Source organism: Perna viridis, chromosome 7 (genome assembly GCF_037379345.1).
Source record: "Perna viridis isolate PV_CMFRI_1.1 ecotype Kerala chromosome 7, ASM3737934v1, whole genome shotgun sequence".
Classification (NCBI taxonomy): Eukaryota; Metazoa; Mollusca; class Bivalvia; order Mytilida; family Mytilidae; genus Perna; species Perna viridis.
Window position 1 is genome coordinate 47,542,161 of NC_142451.1, and position 21,763 is coordinate 47,563,923.

Here is a 21,763-nt window from a genome sequence, read left to right on the forward strand (position 1 = left end):
ACCATGTATATTGGACTAACCAGGGAAAAATAATTCAGTTTTCTATTCAAGGGACGACGGAATTGTCGGTTATGTGGAGAGATGAAGGTAAACGATATATGTGTGGATGTTGCAGCCATATTCATTACGTATTGGATTTAGTCCCTCTCTGTACCAGGGCTAAATCCCATCAAAAGCATTCAGGTTATTTGTTTATGCTATAAACAAAAACATTACAGTTATCTCATTTTTTTTAACTTATTAGCATTGGAAGCGAAATTCTCTGGTTGTCCTTAATCTGCTGCGTCTTTTTAAATACGCATAAATCCAATCTGAATTTGCTCAATCTGTCACATGAGTAAGACCTACTCTATAAATCTCTGCAATCAATAATAAGTACCGGAGAACTAGAAAAGTTTAAGCCACAGAGGCATTTAAAAATGATAGATCCGTGACATCATCCTAATACATCCTAATTCTAAAATTTCGTTATCTTTCTCTTGTATCGAATCTGAACATCGCAGAAAATTTACCTATATATATATGATACCTAGCGTTTCAACAATAGAATGTAGAAAACCAGATGTTTACTCAATCAAATCTTTTTTAGCTTCTTTTTGGATTTTTCGGTGACAATTAAAAAGAATCGTGCAATAATCTTTATTTACTTAGAACAGACAGAAATGCAAGATGCAGAAAATTGAAACAATTTACAAATTAACAATAAAAACGTTTTACGAGTGTACAAAAACACTTGCCGACTGACTGTTCAAGCTATTTTACTTGTGTCTTACCCTCTTTCCTTGCTTGAGCTCATTTTAAACAATTTGTCAGACAAGTTGTTAAACACAGAGTTTCGACACTGATCGCCTGACAGACAGCTAATTAGTTTTCCATCCCTTAATGAACGGGCTAGAGTAATTGGCATAATACATTCGTACGTCTTTGTTGTGATTTAAGCAAAAAAGAAGGAAATTAAATGTTGGATTTGTTTTGACAAGAAATACTAACATTGCTACAAAATGTTGTAAAAAGGTGCAAAAATGAGATAATTAATAGTCTTCATTAACTTGTTTCTGGTAACATTCATATTACAAATATGTTATCTTAATGAATACTCGTTTTTTAAAGTAAATCACCGTGTGATTGCTTTTTCTGTGTCTTACAACATGAAACGCACAAAAAAAATCCTCAATTCGAGGGTACGATGTCGTCTCTGGGATTTGACAAAATGTCCTGGCTATTATGTGATTTAAGACAAAACAACCCGACGACTAAGCTAGTAAAGTATTCTATAATTTGATTAATTTTATCACGTCGACGAAACGAAAAACTATTTCGCTACTATGTTCAAATAAACTACTACGATTCATGCATTTTGTAGTTGAAGCAAAACACCATTATTCCGCCAGAATTTGCCAAAATGTCACAATTAATTCAGACTATTGACCAAATAAGACAAAAACAAAATGATTCAGTCTGCGAGTAAGACTAAAACGATGTGATTCAGTCTGTGAGTTAGACTGAAATGACGTGATTCAGGCTACGAGTTAGGACAAAAGGATGTGATTCAGTCTGGGTGTCAGACCAAAACAATGTGATTCAGTATGGAAGTTAGGCCAGAACAACGTGATTCTGTCTGTATGTTATACAAAAACAACTTCATTGTGCACCCTGTGAGTTAGATCAAATCGACGTGATTCAGTCTGGGAGTTAGATCAAATCGACGTGATTCAGTCTGGGAGTTAGACCAAAACAACGTCACTTAGTCTGTGAGTTAGACCAAATCGAGTGTGATTCAGTCTGTGAGGCCAAAACGACGTGATTCAGTCTGTGAGTTAGACCAATACAGCGTCACTTAGTCTACGAGTTAGACCAAATCGACGTGATTCAGTCTGTGAGTTAGACCAATACAACGTCACTTAGTCTACGAGTTAGATCAAATCGACGTGATTCAGTCTGAGAGTTAGGCAAACACGATTTAGTTTCGGAGCTATATAAAAAAACAAATGATCAAGTTCAAATATATGTTTACTATATCAAAATAAAAATATAATCATAATGAATTCGGTTACTGGGTAGATCTGTTCGTGTTCGTTTGCTCAGGGTCTTCAAGTAAATTTGGTTTTTATTTCGCCTTCCTTTATTTTACTGGCGCTCTTGTTTGCATTCTTAGTTTGTCTTAAAATTGTGATCATTCTTCGAAACTTGTAGACGGTATGTTTTCAAAGCTTTCACCTGACGTTAAAAGTCAATCAAATTTACAGTTGTATTTCCTGTTTAGATTTTAGACCGAAATATATCCTAAAACAAATTCAAATGCCACTTTATTATTTTGAGAATGCAATTAAAGTAAATACAAATCAACAAAAGCAATGTAATGTGCAGAATTGTGGTTGTATAACAGACTTAAAACACATGCAACGCGTGTTAACGACGAGAGAAACGTCAAAACAAAAGACGGAATCAATCTTGCCCGTAACAGGTGCACGTGCCGATTTACGGCAGTTAAAAAAAATCATTTGTCTAACGACATTAAGTTATGCAATTATTTTAGCGACATTTAGAATTATATAATTGTTTTGAAAAGAAATATTGTGGAGACGAAATTTAGAAAGTAAAGTAACCGTGAAAATTATAACAGGTTCAAAACCGCGGGATCTAAATATTACCCGGAAAGCATGTCAATAGGTGCATTTGGGTTTTTACCGGGGCAGGCGGGAACTTTGCACAGTTCATAGTTGTGGTATTTGAGCATAATACTGCTACATTCTTCGTTTTACAATTAAGAAAAAATCGTAAATTGACGATTGGGCTAAAGTTTTTATTGTTTTGTATATAGGTTGTACACTGGTGCGTTTCACTATATCCATTCTTTTTTCTGTATACAAACTCTAGTTGTACTTGAGACGATAGAGATATAACTAATTAACTGGCCGAACGGAATCAAAGCTTCTGAAGAAATTTAACTGAAAACCAATAATACAGTTTTTAGTGAGGTGTTTGGGAGAAATCAATCGTACACAATAGTGTAAATGGAATGCGGTACTTAACTGTACGGTTTTACTTGATTGTGACATGTTAGGCAGCCTATAACACAGAAACTAAAGATATTACCCTTCAGTAATTTTTGTTTTAACTTTTTGTTTTTGTTTTTGTTTTTTTTTTTTTTCATAGTTCCCATCGTCTAAGTACCCCGGTGTGCAGCTTACAGTTACCAAAAATCTGGTGTATCGTTGTTATAATGTAAGATGTAGGTATTTTGACTTTAATATTATAAAGTTATTCTTTTGCTTGCTACACTATTGCCCTTTTTACCAGAATATCCTGTAATAATTGTAACACTGCGGTATTTATTCGTTCATACACAAATTAGCACAATAATCTTACGGCTGCTTATATGTTCAATTAAAATTGATTTATTTCGGCTGTAAATGAAATGACATAAGGGATGACCAATAACTCTCGCTTTTAATAGCAATTTAATTGATAGTATTGGACAGCTTTCTCTGGTGCCTTTTAAATTGCGGTCATTCTAGTAAGTACGGGTCATTAATTGCTCCTGTAGAAGCTATCACTGATTGAATGGTACCAGTATATTAGGTCCTATTTGATAAACTGACTGTGGTCAGAATAAACCGAAACGAATCTTTTTCCCACATTGTGTAAATGTTTAGATGCTGGTGTTTGGAGAACACAAAATACCCAATTGTAGACTATTGAAAACAATGTCTTTTAGACTTGCCTTTGCTGTAGATACAATTTCAGAAACCTGCATCGCAAGCAATTGTTTGTGTACAATTCTGTTTTCTATATTAGCTTTTAATTATTAAGCTTAAAGGGGATATTTCAGGACTTTTTCTAATTTTTGAACAAATATAATCTGGTTTGCGGCAGTTTAAACTTAATAGCCGCTAATAAGGAATACACTATTTAAGGCGGATCAAGAGATTTTGGAAAGGAGTCCAGAAATTTGGGCCAAATTGGCACGAAATCAACTAACTTTCAAACAAATTATTCTTTGATGTGCTAGTTATACTTTCACTCCCGTTTAGTGGAATAGAAATGAAATCCTATTTTTTATATTGACAAACTATTTTGATGGCTCATCAAATCTTTCCGGACACTGACAATTTAAAGATGACAACTTAATGGGCCGTTAAAGACGATATTACAGTATTAAAATGGTTCCCTGGAGGAATAAAGACAATCTGATAACGGATCGACCTGTAAATTAACGTGAGATTAAAATGCTTACTTAATTGTCAATGATGAGAGGCAGTTTCGGGGTTGTTAAAGCTAGCCAGGAAGTTAATGAAAGTCAAATGATAATTTTGATTTTGACAATCTTTAAAAAAAAATGCCAACGAGTAATTATCAAACAGCAGTTGTTTGTGGTATCGTATTTATTATATTATTCACTCTAGACCATCTTTGCCTATTTAGAGGCATGTTTTACTGTTATAAACAATTAAGAACCAGTCCTTATTCATGAGTAGGGTCTCACTAAAACCCCTACCGTTTCAATTTCTTTACATGTTTAAAAGTAATTTTCAGAGTTTCACTGTGAATTCACAGGACAAATGACATCTTACAGTTGCATACCACTGCGACAATAACATTTTTTTCATGAAATTGACTTGAATGAATAATACTGAAAATCCACATTTCCACCTTTTTTTGCTAACAGCATGAAGGCAAAATATTCATATTCACACATTATTGCAGTAAATTACAAATATTTTTAAGTACACATTCTTAGCTTTATTTTGACTACAGTAACTTTTCATCAGATGTATACATAGAACTAGGTTCAGTGTATAGAGGTATCGTCATTTGCCCCGGAAGTGGTAAGTAAGACCTAGGTTTATTTCGACTTAAAAATTAGTCTTTTAGCCACGTTTAGAGTTTGGGTTTAATATATATTCAATTGAAATTGCGACGAACACAAGGCATTTGGCAATTAGCCAACAAAGAATTCGAAAAATCTATAGAAATTGTTTCGACCTTGTTCCTAGGGATAATTTGAAAAAAAAAAACACTAAGTAGGGCACAAGCACGGGTGGTTTCTAATGAGGCGGACTTTACAGCAGATCTAAGAAAGGACAGCTTTCATATCTAACTTCTATACTCACATGGTCAAATAGGGGCTCCAGTCCTACTACGACACTTTTACTCCCGTAGTGGTATTAATTCAATGTGGATCCTGAAAAAATCGGAAGATCTTCTGGAAACCCCCAATTCAAGATTGATATCAGAATACAATAGCATCAAAATCTATGATTTTTCAACTCTTAAAACTTCTATTCCCCATACTCAGTTTTTAATCCCGACTCAAAAAAATTTACATCATTGTTACTCCAAAAAAGATGATACACTTAGATACAAATATATAATTCTTGGTAGACATTTCTCATACTTTGTAAAAAATAATTCCAAATCATCTTCCAAATATACCAAGGAAGATATTATCAAAATGCCGGAGTTTTTCATCAATGACATATTTGTCCAGTGTGTTGGACGCGTTTTTCAACAAACGGTCGGCATTCCAATTAGAACATTTTATGCTCCTCTGTCTGTTGACCAATTCTTTCACTCTTATGAGACTGACTTTATAGCTGGTCTGATCCAGGAGAAAAGAAACATCTTTTAGCTACATCCTTTAATCTCAGTTTCCACTATATAGATGACGTATTATCGTTAAACAATCCTAGTTTCCGGGATTAGACACACAAAGAACTCGAGATAAAGGATACTGCAGACACTATGAAGGCAGTCCCAAATCTTGACCTAAACTTAGAGATCGATGGTAAAGGAAAACTACTGACCAAACTACATGACAAACGTGATGACTTTTCATTCCATATTGTCAACTTTTCTATCATCTGTGGCAACATCCCTTCAGCAGCTGCGTATGGAGTTTTCATATCACAACTCATACGTTATGCCAGAGCTTGTCGTTACCATGTAGACTTTTTGTATCGCGTTCGACTTCTTACAATTAGACTTCTGGAACAGGGTTTATTGCTACAAGATTGAAGTAATCACTACAAAGTTTTTTGGTCGTTATCATGTACCCGTGGATCGTTACGGTGTATCCATCTGCTCCATGAAAACTGATTTGTTCAACATTTCATAATTTTTCTTTCCTCTTTCGTCTACCCCCGGACTTTTTATGACTCGGTGGGTGTTTCTAGGGAAGCAGCTAGTCCATGCTCCCAGTTTTTAGTGGAGTCTGAGTTGTTCGTTTACTTTTGTTACTTTGTATGCATTTTGGTTAATTTATGTTCTTTGTTGTGTTTGTCTGTTTTCCATGTCTAGTCTTTCTCCTTGGATTGCTTTTTTTTTATTTCCGCTAGAAACACAAAGACGTTTGCCTCATATCATACAAGCAGAGTTTGGCAAAGTTGAAGACTCATGGTTAAACTATACTACAAACACAATGAACTGGTTGACTATTGTGGCGTGACCATCATGTTGTTCACAATTTCGTTATTTCCTTCTTTCGTTTAACCTAGACTTTACATCATGTGAGTATTTAGAAAATCAGAGGTTGATTACCCTACCGGTGAACCTGGTCCATACCCCTGGTTTATAGTGGACTCTGCATTGTGCATTTATTTCTTAGTTTTTGCAGACATTTAAATCATATGAAAATTAATATTTCTGGTTTTTGTTGGTATTCTTCTAGTGAATTTATGTTATTTGTAGAGTTTTGTCTGTTTTCTTGGACTAGTTAGTCTATTTTTAATTTACACTCCCTGGTAACTCACGGATAGCCTATTCCTGGTTCTAATCATGTCTTATAACAAAAAAAATCACATCTCCTTATCTACCACAACCCACATGACCAAAAATTAAACCATGCCTTCGTATATACTAACTTAACCATTGATAAACAGGGAGAACACTATCACAAACTACGCTCGAGGTCACCAAACATTTAGAAAGACTCATTTTATTATAGCCAAACAGCTGCATAGTTTTCCCGCCAAAATTATATTTTCCATTTTGATATTGTCTGATAATGGATTATGTGTGGAAAACAGAATAGTTGCTAATGACTGTCCTAATGCGAGTAGCAAGATGTTACGTAAGATTATAGAGATTTCATTCATTATGTTATGTTGGTTGTTTTTCGGTGTTAATTGAATAACAGCTCCTTTTCAGCAAATTAGATCTCATATTTATTTATAAATGCATTCTTTGCGAAATTAATAGTAGTAATTTTTCCATCCAATAATACGCAACATTGACGCTGAATGAGTTAATTAATTATTTCTAAACACCGAAACCAACTACGGAACAGATATGTTTATTTAATGCGGAATGTTTACAAGTGCAGCAAAATAAAGATTAGTTTCTTCAGTGACTTGAACACCTTGTAAAATCGTACAGTTATTTTTTTACTGCAGTTAATTATGCTTGTTCTGGAAAAGCAATTTATTTGAAGCTGTTGCTCCTGTAACTCTTTTAATTGAAGAAACCGGATCGGATTAACGACAGTTCGGAACATTTCCGTTGAAAGCGTATAGATGGCTTGAAACAAATAATGACTGTTTTTCACATTTTCCTCAGGAAACACCCGGTCCATGTTGAGAGATCAAATTGATAGCCACACGCAAATTAACAATTGAATTTAACAAAAAAGTGATAATTCTTTTTTCTTAAACAGTTTTCTTTCATCTATTTTTTTTTCACCTCCGAGATTTACTCGAGAGGAACATTATCTTACAACCGATTTTTAAATGAGAACCCATCACAATTTTATGCGAATTTGACTTGATGCTGTCTGTAATGTATCGAGTTTTGAAATTCAAACATTTTATGGTAAATCGAACAACAGCTTCCACTTTCTAAAAACTCAGTACTCATTGGGTTGTTTTTGGAATGTTTTATTGGTTGGTGATTGGTAAAAAAAGAATTCACTGTTTTGACAGTAGGTTGACGTCACAAAAATGGCTTAAATTTAAGGATTTGATTATAAAGTTTGAAAAGTTAATAGAAACTCGCTAACGACCGAAAAAGACATGGTGTATGTATATTTAGGGGATCCTACCAGTGCATATTTGTGTTCCATTCATGAAATTTCAATTTCAAATTGTCGTATGTAAAAGTCTAAAAAAAATAGCATATGTACGTATAAAAAACATTTTTCTGTTGAAACAATGTGTGTAGAACTCGGAATCAGTACCAAGTATTTTGGAGGGAAAGTTTTTTAAATAGTATTTAGTAACTATAATTGACTTGATTTATTTTAATATCAGAACTCCGAGGCATTACTTCTCAAGTTCTTTGATCGCAATCATCCGAAGTGTGTTGCCACTGGTCCAAGATATTTTTCATTTTTCGACACTTTCTTTTCAGTGAAGATTAAAGTTGATACGTATATGTACACCTTGTACACTTATCCCCTATTTTGGGGTCTGTTATCAAGGGAACCAGAATTCGAACGATATTAAAACAATAATCAAAGGATAACGACTAAACAAACTGGGGCAGCATGGACCAGGTGCATATGTTTGGTAAGTGTCCTCTGTTTTTCAAGAAACATCCGTCGAGTTGCTCTTAAAATGTCACGTCCGGGGTGGACGAAAGAGGAAAGGAAAACTATGACACGTTGAACTAATCGTTTCTAGTGGTGTAGATGTTGCATAGAAACAATGCGTGGAGAACAAAAGCAACCCAAACAGTTCTGACGTTAATCAACGTACACATATATAAAGAAGCTTCAGGTTGCCTTACCAGAATTCAATTTTATAAAAGGTCGAAATTTTGTTAATTAATCTTACTGGCTAATCTTGTCAAAATCTGTCCAGTGGTTTTTGTGGAGATAAACGTTTAGCGACAGAAGGCAACTGACCGGTATAAGTTTTGGTACCGAACCAAATAGGTTGCGATGTTGAGAGAATATAGCAGTCCCATTTAAAATCCCCTAATGAAATACATGTAGTATTACATTGCAAAAAAATACTCACTGTAGAAGAATTTAGTATATTTGCTCCGTTTTATTTTAAAAAAATTAAGAAATAATTAAACAAAATCAGAGGCGAAGGTTCTACTCCGTTAAGAGTCACTGCGGGCATTTGGATATACAATCTACCGGAATCCCAGCTTCTGTTTTAACATGTCACTTAACAAGCAGTGTAAGTTATACTGACACCAAGGGAAAATTAATGAAAATGATTAAAAGCTTTCCTCGACATGTTGTCAGCCCGTTTATGCTGTCGATATGCCTCATTTGTAGTCTTAACAGGCGTTCATGCGAACCGCGGCGTGGTTAACATGCCGACATAATCAAGTTTGTTTTTGAAGAAAGTTTTACGTTTTATTGAGAGAATGTGGTCTGCCCAACAAAATAAATGTAAGCGTTTATTTTACTATCTAAATTGGACGTTGGAATTCGTTGTACGCCAAACAGCAACCTTGTAAACAAAATCACACATGAAAGGATAGTTCACGGACATTCAAATCGACGTAATATAAATACATTTTGGTATTAATGTGGAAGGGTTTTTTTCAAAGTTTGAAAACAGTGACACATAAAATCCAATTGTGTCTGTTTATTTACAACCATGAATTACGGTGCCGTGACGGATCCAGGGGGTGTCGGGGGTTGGTACCCCCTATTTATTGGGAAATTTATAATTTTCATGTGCATAATTGACAAAAAAAGTGGCAAATAATGATTTAGGACCCCACCCCTTTTTCTGAGGAACCTCGACTGGACCCCTCCTTTTCAAAGTGTCTGGATCTTGCCCTGCGGTGGAATTCTAATGTTGAAGTCCAAACATGTGTATTGCATACACGTGTCTGAAATTGGAAGTAGACGTTAATTCTATTATTGTATTTTCTTTGTACTACATTAAGGTCTATTAAGCGACAATTTCAGTTCAAAATGGAGGCGGTGATCAACTTATTGTGAACAATCAACGTGTCCCCCCACTATCAATATGCACCCTACATTTACCTAATATACTAGTCAGGCTGTATATCGATACTGGGAGCAATTTTCTGCGATTCGCGCTATTAAAAAGTATATAACAAGAAGAGTAAATACAAAAGTGAAGACAGAAACTATACAAAAAAAAGGACTCGATCATAGTTTCATTCAAACACAAAAAAATCAAAAAGTTTCTTGTCAGCGTTAAAAAATCTTTCGTAATAAACTTTACTTCCAGATTTAGTTATGACTTTCAACATTGATTAATGCAGTCGTCAGAATTTGATTTCGATCCGGGTAATTAGATATATATATCTTTACAATAAAATACCACAAATATTTTAGTAACAATTTTAATCGCTATTTTGCAACATAAAACTTAAAATTGATACAAAATGACTCTATTTTAACCCATCCTCTTTAAAAAGAAAATGAGATTTACTCGAGGAAATTCGAGATATAAATGTCATTCCAAAGAAAAGTGGCATGATTTAAATTCGCACAATTACAAAGATTTAGCTGACACCAGGTCATCGTAATGATAATCTATTAAGAAGTAAGATCTCTATCTAGAAAAATCGGAAATAAGATATTTAACAGGTTAGTCGAATGATGGAAAGTTTAAAGCGTATAGTCTTAATTCGAAACCTATAAGAAAAGTTTATATTTAGCTACAATACATGTCAAAATAGTTTTGAATATATATAACATATGTATTATTATTGGCGCCAAATGATTAACAATTACATTCTATCCATTTTTGTTATAGAGGAATTTAATTTGGCGAATCGCGTAACTATTGCATTGATAGAGGCAGTGTTAGGGCACGAGTGGATACAGGAGCCCTGACATTGCGAGGATGGACGCTGGCTAACACCTTTATGAATAAATCTTTGAGGAGAATGGTGACATCCTTACATGCATTTAGGAACAGAATTCTAACCTCCTACTTTTTAAATGCACGAATCATGTGTAAATGAATACATGAATATGGACTGTTACACATGCTTCATTCAGTACAATTTATACGTTAAACTGAGCCTATGATTCTATTCAAATCAATTGAAACATTCTAAGCTGTTAACTTCTCTTAAAAATTGTCAAAATTAACATATCGACAGTAAAGGACAATAACTTATAAATTTGAGTTATAAGTGAAAGTTCCGAACAGTAAGTTTTAAGGTATACATCAGTTTTACCATTTATCAAAAAATATATATATATATTAATTTTCCACTCGTGAAATATTATTAAGTGGATGTCTAAAGAGGAATAACTCTTGTTCGTAGATGGCCTTAGTATTTTTACGAACCATTCTACCACAATTTTGCATCATAGTTAAAAAATGAAAACATTGGGTTTTTTTTTTTATTTTCTCCTTCGACCCAGTAAAACCCGAAAATTTAGTTCATTACTACATTGAATAATCTGAATTTATGCAATATTTGATGCAGAAATTTGTTGCACATCGTTTTTTTTTCAAATACAAACCTTGTCAAGATAAGAAATAATTGTTTTAACTGTTCCTTGTTTTATAATCTCCTAGTGAAATAAAACATATGTATGACTGATATTAATAAGGTTGGTATTAAACAAAAATTAACTATTGTTAATTAACAGTTGACTGTTCTATTCGACCTCATGGTTTTTATCAAAAAATTTAGTAAAACTAAAAAATATTATAATAACTATTGGCCAACTGAGCGAATTTGTACAGACATGGTCCGAATTTCCTCTGACCCAGCAACCCTTATCCTATTTATCTGGATACTGATATGTCCAGCCCGATCTATTAATTCCAAATAAAAAGGAGGGCTTGCAGGATGCAACTATACAGACATCAGAAAAATACAAATTAACAGAAAGAAGCGAAGTAAAAACAAAATTGAATAAATATCATCTCTAATTATAAAGTTTCCCTACTATTGTATAATGAGACCTGTCCAACACCCCAGTATACCAAAATACAGGTCTTAAAGTGTTTACTATCGGACGGACGTAGCTTTACTTCAAAAGGTGTTTTGGGATAGACAGGGTCTATTTTATATTTTGTGTTCATCTTCACTCTGCATTAATAGCTGTGTTTTGTTGGATTAATTGTGTAAAAACAATGAACCAAACTAAAACTTCTGTTTTGTTCTCTTCAGAATCCTTTAATCTCTTTTTTCATTTAACACGGGTGCATGGATTCAGGAATTTAAAAAAAGTGAGTGGAATGGGTTAAAATCCAGAAATTTATAGATGGAAGTCCTGGATTCTGCTAAAATTATGCACAACATTCATTTTAAAAAATCCAACAAAAGAGAGGGCTCCAATCACAAGACCGCTTTTCTGGGTCAACCTCTGATGTAATGTACTTATACTTAAAAAAATATTGAGTCAGAAAAAAAAATAAGCCAAGATGATGTTAAATAAACTATAATATGGCAAGGAATGTAAATTACATAAAAAAAACCCATAGAGTTAACAGTAAACTGAATTAAATTGAGCGAAAAAATTACAACAAACATAAGTTAGTCTGCACTTCATATAGATTCAAATGGTATATCATATAAGTGGGTTTTTTGTTGTTGTTTTTTACATTGATATTATTTTCATTATATTCAATGTAGATGCTGGGAAACATAAATTAAAATGCATGAATTACTACCAGCAACTCTCCAGCATTATTTATCTATTTAGTATTTACAGTATAGTATTTAGGTTATAGGCTGGTACATTATTGTATTTCACCATACTAGTTCTTATTACTACTCTGATGCATATATTATTCCAGAATCACAAACAATATATACAGATAAAATCACAATTTTGTTTTTCTACTGATGTACAAAATTAAAAAAAACTGCAAAATAAACAACTTATAAGGTAAATTAAGGTATTTTTAGGTAGCCCACTTACTAGCTGTTTAGCAGTAGTGACATAGTATTTAGTTGAATGGAAAATTCATTAACCACTGAACTGACCTGGATCCTAAAACATTTTTATAAATGTATTTTTACTGTAATATAAATAAATTCAACAAATCTTGAATCACCTTAACATTGACTTATTTCCCACAAACATTTTAAAAGTGTTACATGACAATCAATACTGTTTTGCCACTTATAATTCAATCATCACTAATTTATAACAAAAAAATAATAGCACCATTTTGATTTCTATACCTTGACAACTTTATTGAATATGCAGATAAGACTGCCTGAACATTTTACAATTCTCACCTATTATAAAATATTTTCATTCATACACCATGAAAACATGCAGATAAGAATTACATGTACATGCAAATTATCTCCCTTTTCACATGAGATTCCATTCTTAACTCATTTCTCAACTATAAAAAATCATTTTGTGGTAACATTCAATTGCAAAATTATGACTTAAAAACTTGCTAACAGAACAGGTAACAATGTATAATTTAATGCATATAACAAAAACAATTAAGTAGCAACTTAAAAGCAAAGTTCAAAGGTTCAAAGGTTAATTAATGAACCTAAAGATAACATAGGGCCTAATGGAAAGGAAGAAATGAGCAAAAAACGTTTGTGCTCACTTCTTCCATTTGTCTTTGACAAGGAGAAGTTTTGTTATTAGATTACATAAAAAAATGTCAATACTGTTATTTTTCAAACTTAATTTACCAAAACTTCATATCATCAATGCCTAAATTAGGCCATGACAACATTGTTGATGTTTTTAGTTTTCACCCTATATACATGACTACTTTGAGTCTAACATAAGGCCATCAATTCCTGGTTTACAACAGTAAATCCTCACCACCCAAATGTGGTATAATATCATTTGTTTAATTAAGAGAAAATTCCTACCAAAATGTGGCATCATGAACATTTGCTGAGAACACTACCCTACCAAGGCACCTTGTCTCTCAGTGTTTATTGGAGTCCAGGTTACACGTTTTTCTTGAGTTTCCGTCCTAATTCTTTTACCCTAATTAATTTACCTTTTTTAGGTGTTTTGTTATTTCTCTTGGTCTAGTTTTTGTCCCAGAATGATGGATACGTATTCTGTGCCCTATTTAACCATGGACTACATAGAAAAATGCTATAACAAGATTTTTTTTAATATTCATATAGTTAAACATTAAAGCTGCATATCTATTTGGTTACATGAAAATGTGTAACGCAAGGGTAGCATTTAGCTTTGCATAGCCCGCTTTTACTTTTCTAAGAGCTCGTAGCAACCCTAATCACTATACTTATTGATAATACCTATCATTTTGTGCATAGGTTATGGTGTACTGCCTGGAATAACTGGTCTAACTAATTACTAAGGAAACAATATGAAACAGTTGATTAGTTGAATGTTCAGATTTAAAAAAATGATACCTGATGCAATAAAATGCAGGCCACAGCTTGTTTCAACCACAAAGGTTGAACCCTAAATAGTTGGGAGAAGTATGAACACAACTTTCAAACTTCAGATCTGAAGTTAAAATTGTGATTAAATATTTGATACAGGATAAAAACTCAAACAAAATCAAAATGAGCCCTTCCAGTCTCCAAAAATTGGTATGGTACACTTAGATAAGATCTTTACACTTATACTCTAAGGACATCAGATGATGACCACAGCATGATATCATAGCACAGCCGCAAATTGTTTGAGGTGATATAAAAGTAACTAATATATTCCTTCTGAGATTTGTATTGATAAGATATACCCTTACATACTTTGCAAATACATTTATTATGCTACAAAAGTGACAAAATATCTTAATATTAGCACCATTTTTTAAACAGATCACTTTCTACCCAAAAATACAAATAAACAGAACATACAGGTATATCAAACATGACATGATTAACATCTGTATAAAATATGTAGTTATTATACCATGGATGTTTACAACACCAATAGCATCATCAACTTTTTCAAGTACACATCATCATGTACATATATGCATGCCACTATTTACATGGATAATCATAACATTATTTACATGATCGAAGTCTCTTTAGGCAAAAAAAAAGTCTGTTTCCTGCTACCCTTCCTAAATTGTTTGTACCTATCCTGAAATTTGTGATCATTTTTAAAGATTAGACTATTAACTTGAGTGAAAAGGTGTTTTTTTTTAAATAAAATAACTTCTCTACCTACCTATCCTTTTTTTTTTCTTGCTGGTAGCAGGCAACAAGATTATTACCTTTTTTACCTTAGATGGAGAGACTCCATCTCATCAATACTCAAACAGTGGGTTTACTGCTGTTTTCTTAAAATATTGAATAATTATAAATTGATTTAAATAATAAAATTGCATTTGTGGTGGGTTTTTAACAAAGAACAAAGTCTTATCAAAAGTGATTTGGGACCATGCAACATTTAACATATTCCATATGTCAAAAAAAAAAGTGGAAATATTTACAAAATGGTGTTTGATAAAGTCCCACTATATGTACATGTACGTTGTTAGAAAGAGTTCAAAATTGATATTTTAATTCTTTACACTGCCTCATAATTAAGATTGTTCAATTTGCAACTCATGGCTAATACAGAATAAAATATTAATGGCAGAACATATTTATTGTTTTAAAAAAAATCCTAAGGTAATGTTTTGTATTGTTAATTGTCTTTTTCAACCTTTGCAGTGATGTCACACTACTGTGAACGACTGACCAAGCACGAACTGAAAGATGTAGTATAGAAAACTAGCTGGAAAGGAAAATGAAGAAGGTTTTTAGGCGCATTTCTTTAGGATAGAAAAACACAATTTAGACCATATCTATTAAGTATCTTTTCTCATGTCAGAAAGAAATGGTATTTTAATGAAAATTATTACCTATTTTCTTTTTTTATTAATGTAAAGCAAGGAATTTCTCCTACATATACAGTATACATGAAAATTGTACAAGGTCAACTTTCAATGGTCTAGGACTTCTTGCTAGAGACGTGTATTGATCCAAAATCGATGTGTGAAGTGAAATGGAGACCATTTATGGTAATAGAATACTGCTGCTACTATGATATAACAGATGGTTAACAGAGTAAAGAGGTCTACATCAGCAACATACATGTACATGTATACAGTTAAAAAATTTGCTGGGATTTTGTTCAGTATTCTTCCCAGACCAAAATACCTTCTTGCTTTAGTCTTCAAAGTCTAGGGTATCTATCACTGGTACAGTGGTACATGTTTTGAAAAATTTGAAGATTTATAAAACCTATATGGAGAAGGCAGGAGAATATTATTGGATATATACAAATTTCAGAAGAATTGTGTTTTAAACCCTCATGGTATGGTTGACAGTAAATGTTGGATATACCTACATTGTACATGTATAACTTCATCAATCTATGCTACATATATCTTGCATGTAAATAACTGAAATGGACCCTGTGTAAAAGAATTTTTAGATGATACAATTTTAAACCCCTATAGTTTGGGTGAGAGTAAATGTAGCTATCTGATGTAGCTCTACTTTGAATGACTTTAACCATTGTTTTCCTTCCCAGTTCTTGTTGTTGATTTCATCATGCCAATCACCTTCTGGTAAATAAATGTCAATTTCTGTTGTCCCTGGCAACAAAACTGGTGCCACTAATAATGTTTCTCCTACCATAAATTGATTACCAATGGACAGGGCATCAGTATCTGTTGGCCATTTCCACCACAATGGTCTTATTATTGGTGGACCTGAAAATAATCAAGGAAATATTTGCCATTAAGCCTCAAACAAGCAACATTTTACTCAGTCCACAAAAACTTGTGTTTATTACATGTTCAAAATATTCTAACTTTTACCAAAAAATGTTTTAAATGACAATTATGGACCATGAAGAATCTATATTCATGTACATGCATATGTTCCCCTTAAGTGAATGAATTTGATGGATGCTATATTCAAAATATTTTCTTTTACAAACAAGGTACACATTTCTATTTTTTGCTTCCATTTCCATGAGGTTTTTTTTAAAGATTTTTTTATGGAGTATAGTTCTATACAACATTTAGTATCTCTATGACATTTTAAGTGTTTATTCATTTTGTATCTCCTCATGATCATACCCCATACGCCACTAAGATAGCTTAAATAAGAACTTAATGAATATTTTCGCTTAAAAAATTGAACTATGTCATATGTTCTCAGAATTCTGTTTGTTTACATAATAAAATTATAAACATGTCTATGTTAAAATGTATTAATTAAAATGTTAAATTTAAGAAAACAGTGCACAATACGACTTTTACATTTCAGTTTTATCTCAAAACAAAACCAACCATCATCATGTTCAGATGCACGAGCTGCCTTAAGTAGTAATGGTAAAATGGATTCTCTTTTCTTCAGCATAGTTTTGGTAAGTTCAACAACTTCTTTGTCATATTCCCATGGTGGTATAGAAAACTTCATCACAGGCAAAAAAGTATTCAGTTGTAACCATCTTATGAAAAGTTCTCTTTCAGGTAAAACAAATGAGGTTAGATTATCTCCCTTGTATGCATTTCCTCCTATTACATCAGGAACTACAAATGGATAACCAAGGAGACCAAGTGTCAACACTGCTGGGACGATACTATTCAGACCATTTTTATGTTCCCATGTAGAATCACGACTACTTAAATGAATGTAAATTGGATATTTCTGAGTTCGATGTCCACATGTCACTTGGTTGCCATAATCAATAACAGTTGAGACAAATGTCTCTATAAACAAACACGGATTTTTCAGAAACCTGTGAGATTTGTGACTTGATGGAATAAAATTGGTTTCGCAACCAAAAAAAGTGAAATTTTTAACATGATAATTATCTTTCATGACTTTAAGTTGGTTTTTATACCATTCCTGTGTTTCTGGTTTTGAAAAGTCAAAAATTCCAGCCAGACCATCATACCACTTTGTCAGGGCTGGGGCTTTACCTAGAACGTCATGGATCAATAAATTTGATTTCTTTTCAAAGTTATGTGTATTGTTGTTAACAGATACAAAAGGAGTCAATACAGCACTAATGTCACGCTTCATTTCTTTTAGTATGCTCACCATTTGCATAGCATTAGCAAAACGATCATTCCGGAAGTCAAAATTTCCATATGCTTTGGAATATGGTTCATAAATCTCAAAGTTAATATCATTTCCATCACCTTTCAACAGATCTGTGATGTTTTCAGAATATTTTAAGACTTTATTCTGATCTAAGTAACTTTTATACAGTGCTTTGGTCGACCAAGTGACTTTTTGCATCACTGACAAGTCTGGAATTCCTAGAAGTTTTTCAAAATGTTTTCTTTGGAAGAAGTCTCTCATCAATTTGACATTCGGTTGTTTACAAATTCTGTATTGTAGAAATGGTGGTTCATTGTTAGGGTTTGGGAATGGAGAATTATTATAATCTCCCTTGAAACATAATAAATTACTTCCTGACTCATTTAAACTGACATGTAGTGGCACAGAACTGTCAACAATAATTCCAACTCCATTTGAATTTAGCCAAAATCGTTCCACAACATTTCCGAAAACATTGGCATAATCTTTGTCTACTTTGGTTTTGAATAAAATGTCATTGGTAATGTATGGTTGCATTGGTATATCTGTAGACTGAAGAGGGAAATGCTGTGTAGACACCAGAGATCCTCCGAACCAGTGAGCAGCTCGCATTGTAAAGCAGTCTTGTGGTGTAAAGTCACGACTTGTGGAAGTCCACTTAATGACATGACAGTCATTTTTTTCTTCATTTTCCACCTGAAAAAAAATGGAATGTTTCAAATTTCAAATGGTTGCAGACTAGGTATATAAATTGGATTTGGATAATTCTCTGTTAGTTAACATTAAGACATGACTGTATCTATAGTTTAATGATTTTTTTTATATTCATATAAAATGCAGGTGCAGATCAGTGACTCCAGTTTTCACAATAAACTAGTTGTTCTAAGCCACTGTCAGAGGCTGGACAAAATGCTGAAGGGCCTGTGAAATTTCTACTTTAAGAAAGGCCAGTACTATTTACATATCAGAAGAAAATAAATTGTAAAATAAAGAAATGTAACGGTAATATCCGGATTACAAAAAAACGTAAATCAGCCAAAAAGCAGAGGAAAATCATCCCTGATACATGTATGTACATGTAATGGGCTAATGGACTCCAAGGGCAAATTGATCCAGGGCAAACAGACTAAGGGCCAACAAACCATATACCGTATTTGGGAGGCAGATTTGACTCACACTTATTTATTTTAACAACTGGTACAAAAATGTACTTAATATGATAATGATGATTTAATATTTTGTAAGGCAAAAAAAATATGTCTATTTCCTGCTACCCCACCTACCCAAGTGTTTCTAGTCTAAACATTTTATGACCATTTTGGCTCAAACACTGACAATTGCCTTAAAATATAAAATATTTCCCAATCCCATTTCAATACTGGTAACAGGAAACAATACTATTATTATTTCATTTCTTTTTTTTGGCCTAATGTTCTGTATTATGCCAAACACCCCTTTTTACAATAAGATTGTGTTATACATTTTATACAATTAGATCTTGCTCTCAAATACAAAAAACAAGAATACCATGTTGGGCCATATACTACACTCAGCAACATTTGTTTCTCTAACATTCAAGCCGATCTGAGTCAAACACAGTGTTACTCTGACATTTTGAGTGTTTACCACCCAGATTCCACCTAGCCAACACCGACTGTTTGTATATTGAAATAGTCGTAAAATTCAATGAGGCATAACAGGGAATTCATTATAAGATATGATGTATAATGTGGTTCTGCTTCTCAGGTAATTCGGAGCACTCCAGTTAAGATAAAAATAATTAGTCATGTCATTCAAAGTTCCGCATCATCTTTTATTCACGTCCAATGAGTGGGAGATATCATGTAGAAATATTACTTCGTATTTTTATCAAATAATAATTCAATATTTTGATATTTTAATTTTGAATTTGTAAATTGATAATTACTATTTATAAATATAAATAAAACACTTTGAAAGTATTGATTTTTGTAATTTGATTCGAGTGACGGACTTGTAAAAACAGTCTGGTAGCGCTTTTAGTTTCTGATAGTTTTAATAATTGAATGACTTTTCTAGAAATAAAAGAAACTAATTACAATTCCCAAGGTAATGTGTACATGAGAATTGTGATGTAGAAGCCATTAATCAGGACTGAGAACATTGTCAGTAATAATTATACAAGTTACAAGATGTTGTCCAAATGAGGATGAGACAGTGTCCTCTGCTGGTTGTTTTTGACCACTAAAATACTTCAAATTAACTCTGAGAAATGTCTCATTTAAAGTATGTTTCAAATACAACCTACATATATCTTTATTTTCATTGTAAGTTTTGTTGAAACGGTTTCGAATTTTCATTGATGCTGACCGATGTTTACTCCTGAATAAATATAATCCCTTGATGAACCTTGCATATATAGAGTTGTCTATTTTTAGAATTTCAAATGAATACTTTGTTTACAATGTCTCAAATGTGTGTCTGGTCATCACACGGACTGCATTTAATTATAATTACTCAATACAGGACTGTCATGAAGTATGTATCAACGATAAATGTCTTTTTTTAACGATTTTCATGTAATACAAATGTATTTGTCAATCTTTAATACCAAGTGCTAATTGTCTCAAACGGTCTTTTATTGTGCAGACGGCTTGGATTAAAGCTGGAAAAATCAACTAGTATCGATTTCGGCGATTGGATGGACAATTTTCACATGTCATTTGGACTCCTTTGTTGTGATTTTCTAGGGTTCCACATGAATTTTGGAGGACAGTGACCAGGGAGCTTGGGTTCTAACATCCATATTGTCTGCGAAGATCAATGAGACTAACTTCACCGTGCTGGTGTTTCACCGACTAAAACAGATTTAAAATTCCAACTTGAGTGTTAGAGAAACACAAGTCACTGAGTGTAGACTAGTGTAGTGGAAGAGTGCATATACATGTACATTTCTGTACCTCTAATTTAGCATAGCGTAGCCAGACTAAGCACAGATTTTTCTTCCCAGGTCCATTGCTTGTTGGTTTGCAATTCAAAGCAGATGTTGACCTCAAAGTTTCTGAAACAAACCCTTTCACATAAACTTCTTTAAGCTTATTGGTGTAAGTGTACACCCCAGTAGAAAAGTCAAATCTAATGTCACCAAATAATGCCTCTACAACTCCATTGGCATATAAAGGAGTCACTTTCGGTTTTAAAGCTGCTAAGATGTACAGAATTACTATTACAAGGGTTACTAAAACGACTCCGATTTTTAGTAATTTAAGTTTTCTGTTACGTGCGAAACGCATTTTGGAAATAACTGGAGGCGACCATTTTCCGGAAGTGTATACAACTTCAGCGTACTTACTAAAATGTGTATCTTCTTTTCGTACATCAATTATTATTTCCGTGTACCATGAAAAACATACTTGATTTTTTTAAAGATACATATAATGTTACTGTGTGATTCTGTACTAGCCGCGATAATGATTCGAGGTTGGCTGTATTGGTCTTCCCAGGTTCAATATACTGTAGTTAAAGATATGTTCAATTGAAATGAAGATGGATACAACTGAATTTAAGATAGGTTCTATATTCATTTAAAGACAGGTTAAATTAAAATGCACCTATGTAAAAAAAATTACACATACATATATATAGACTGACCCTGTAAAACAGGGGATATAGCTTGGATGGTTGGCTGTCTCACCAGGGACTAGAGTTACTCTCTAGTGTATTGTAGTTATATTATAAATTTTACCGAACCCAAACTATAGATAGGGATTTATGCAGATCCGTTGGATATAAGCACCGGACCTGCAGTTCTCCAGGAAGTGGAGGAATATACGTAACAACAACAACCTAGCTATCTTTAAAG

At 33.0% G+C, this 21,763-nt stretch overlaps 1 protein-coding gene across 1 annotated transcript; it reads right to left on the bottom strand.

Moving 5' to 3' along the window:
- Window positions 1–14,574: 14,574 nt before the first annotated feature.
- Window positions 14,575–21,245, bottom strand: LOC148613036 (alpha-galactosidase MYORG-like). The gene is made up of 3 exons (XM_088595022.1): window positions 20,862–21,245; window positions 17,163–18,618; window positions 14,575–16,577 (listed from the first exon to the last, which is right to left on the bottom strand). The coding sequence occupies exons 1-3, from the start codon at window positions 21,192–21,194 to the stop codon at window positions 16,309–16,311; spliced, it is 2,058 nt and encodes a 685-aa protein (XP_088451148.1). The 5' UTR covers window positions 21,195–21,245; the 3' UTR covers window positions 14,575–16,308.
- Window positions 21,246–21,763: the final 518 nt, after the last annotated feature.

What these genes read in the sequence shown, in the direction of transcription:
- LOC148613036 (XM_088595022.1), bottom strand. Translation starts at nt 21,194, where the DNA reads ATGCGTTTCGCACGTAACAGAAAACTTAAATTACTAAAAATCGGAGTC. An exon ending in TACGCTATGCTAAATTAGAG is followed by an intron (nt 18,619 to 20,861) that starts GTACAGAAATGT and finishes ATTTTTTTTCAG; the next exon opens with GTGGAAAATGAAGAAAAAAA. An exon ending in TGCATCTGAACATGATGATG is followed by an intron (nt 16,578 to 17,162) that starts GTTGGTTTTGTT and finishes GATTATTTTCAG; the next exon opens with GTCCACCAATAATAAGACCA.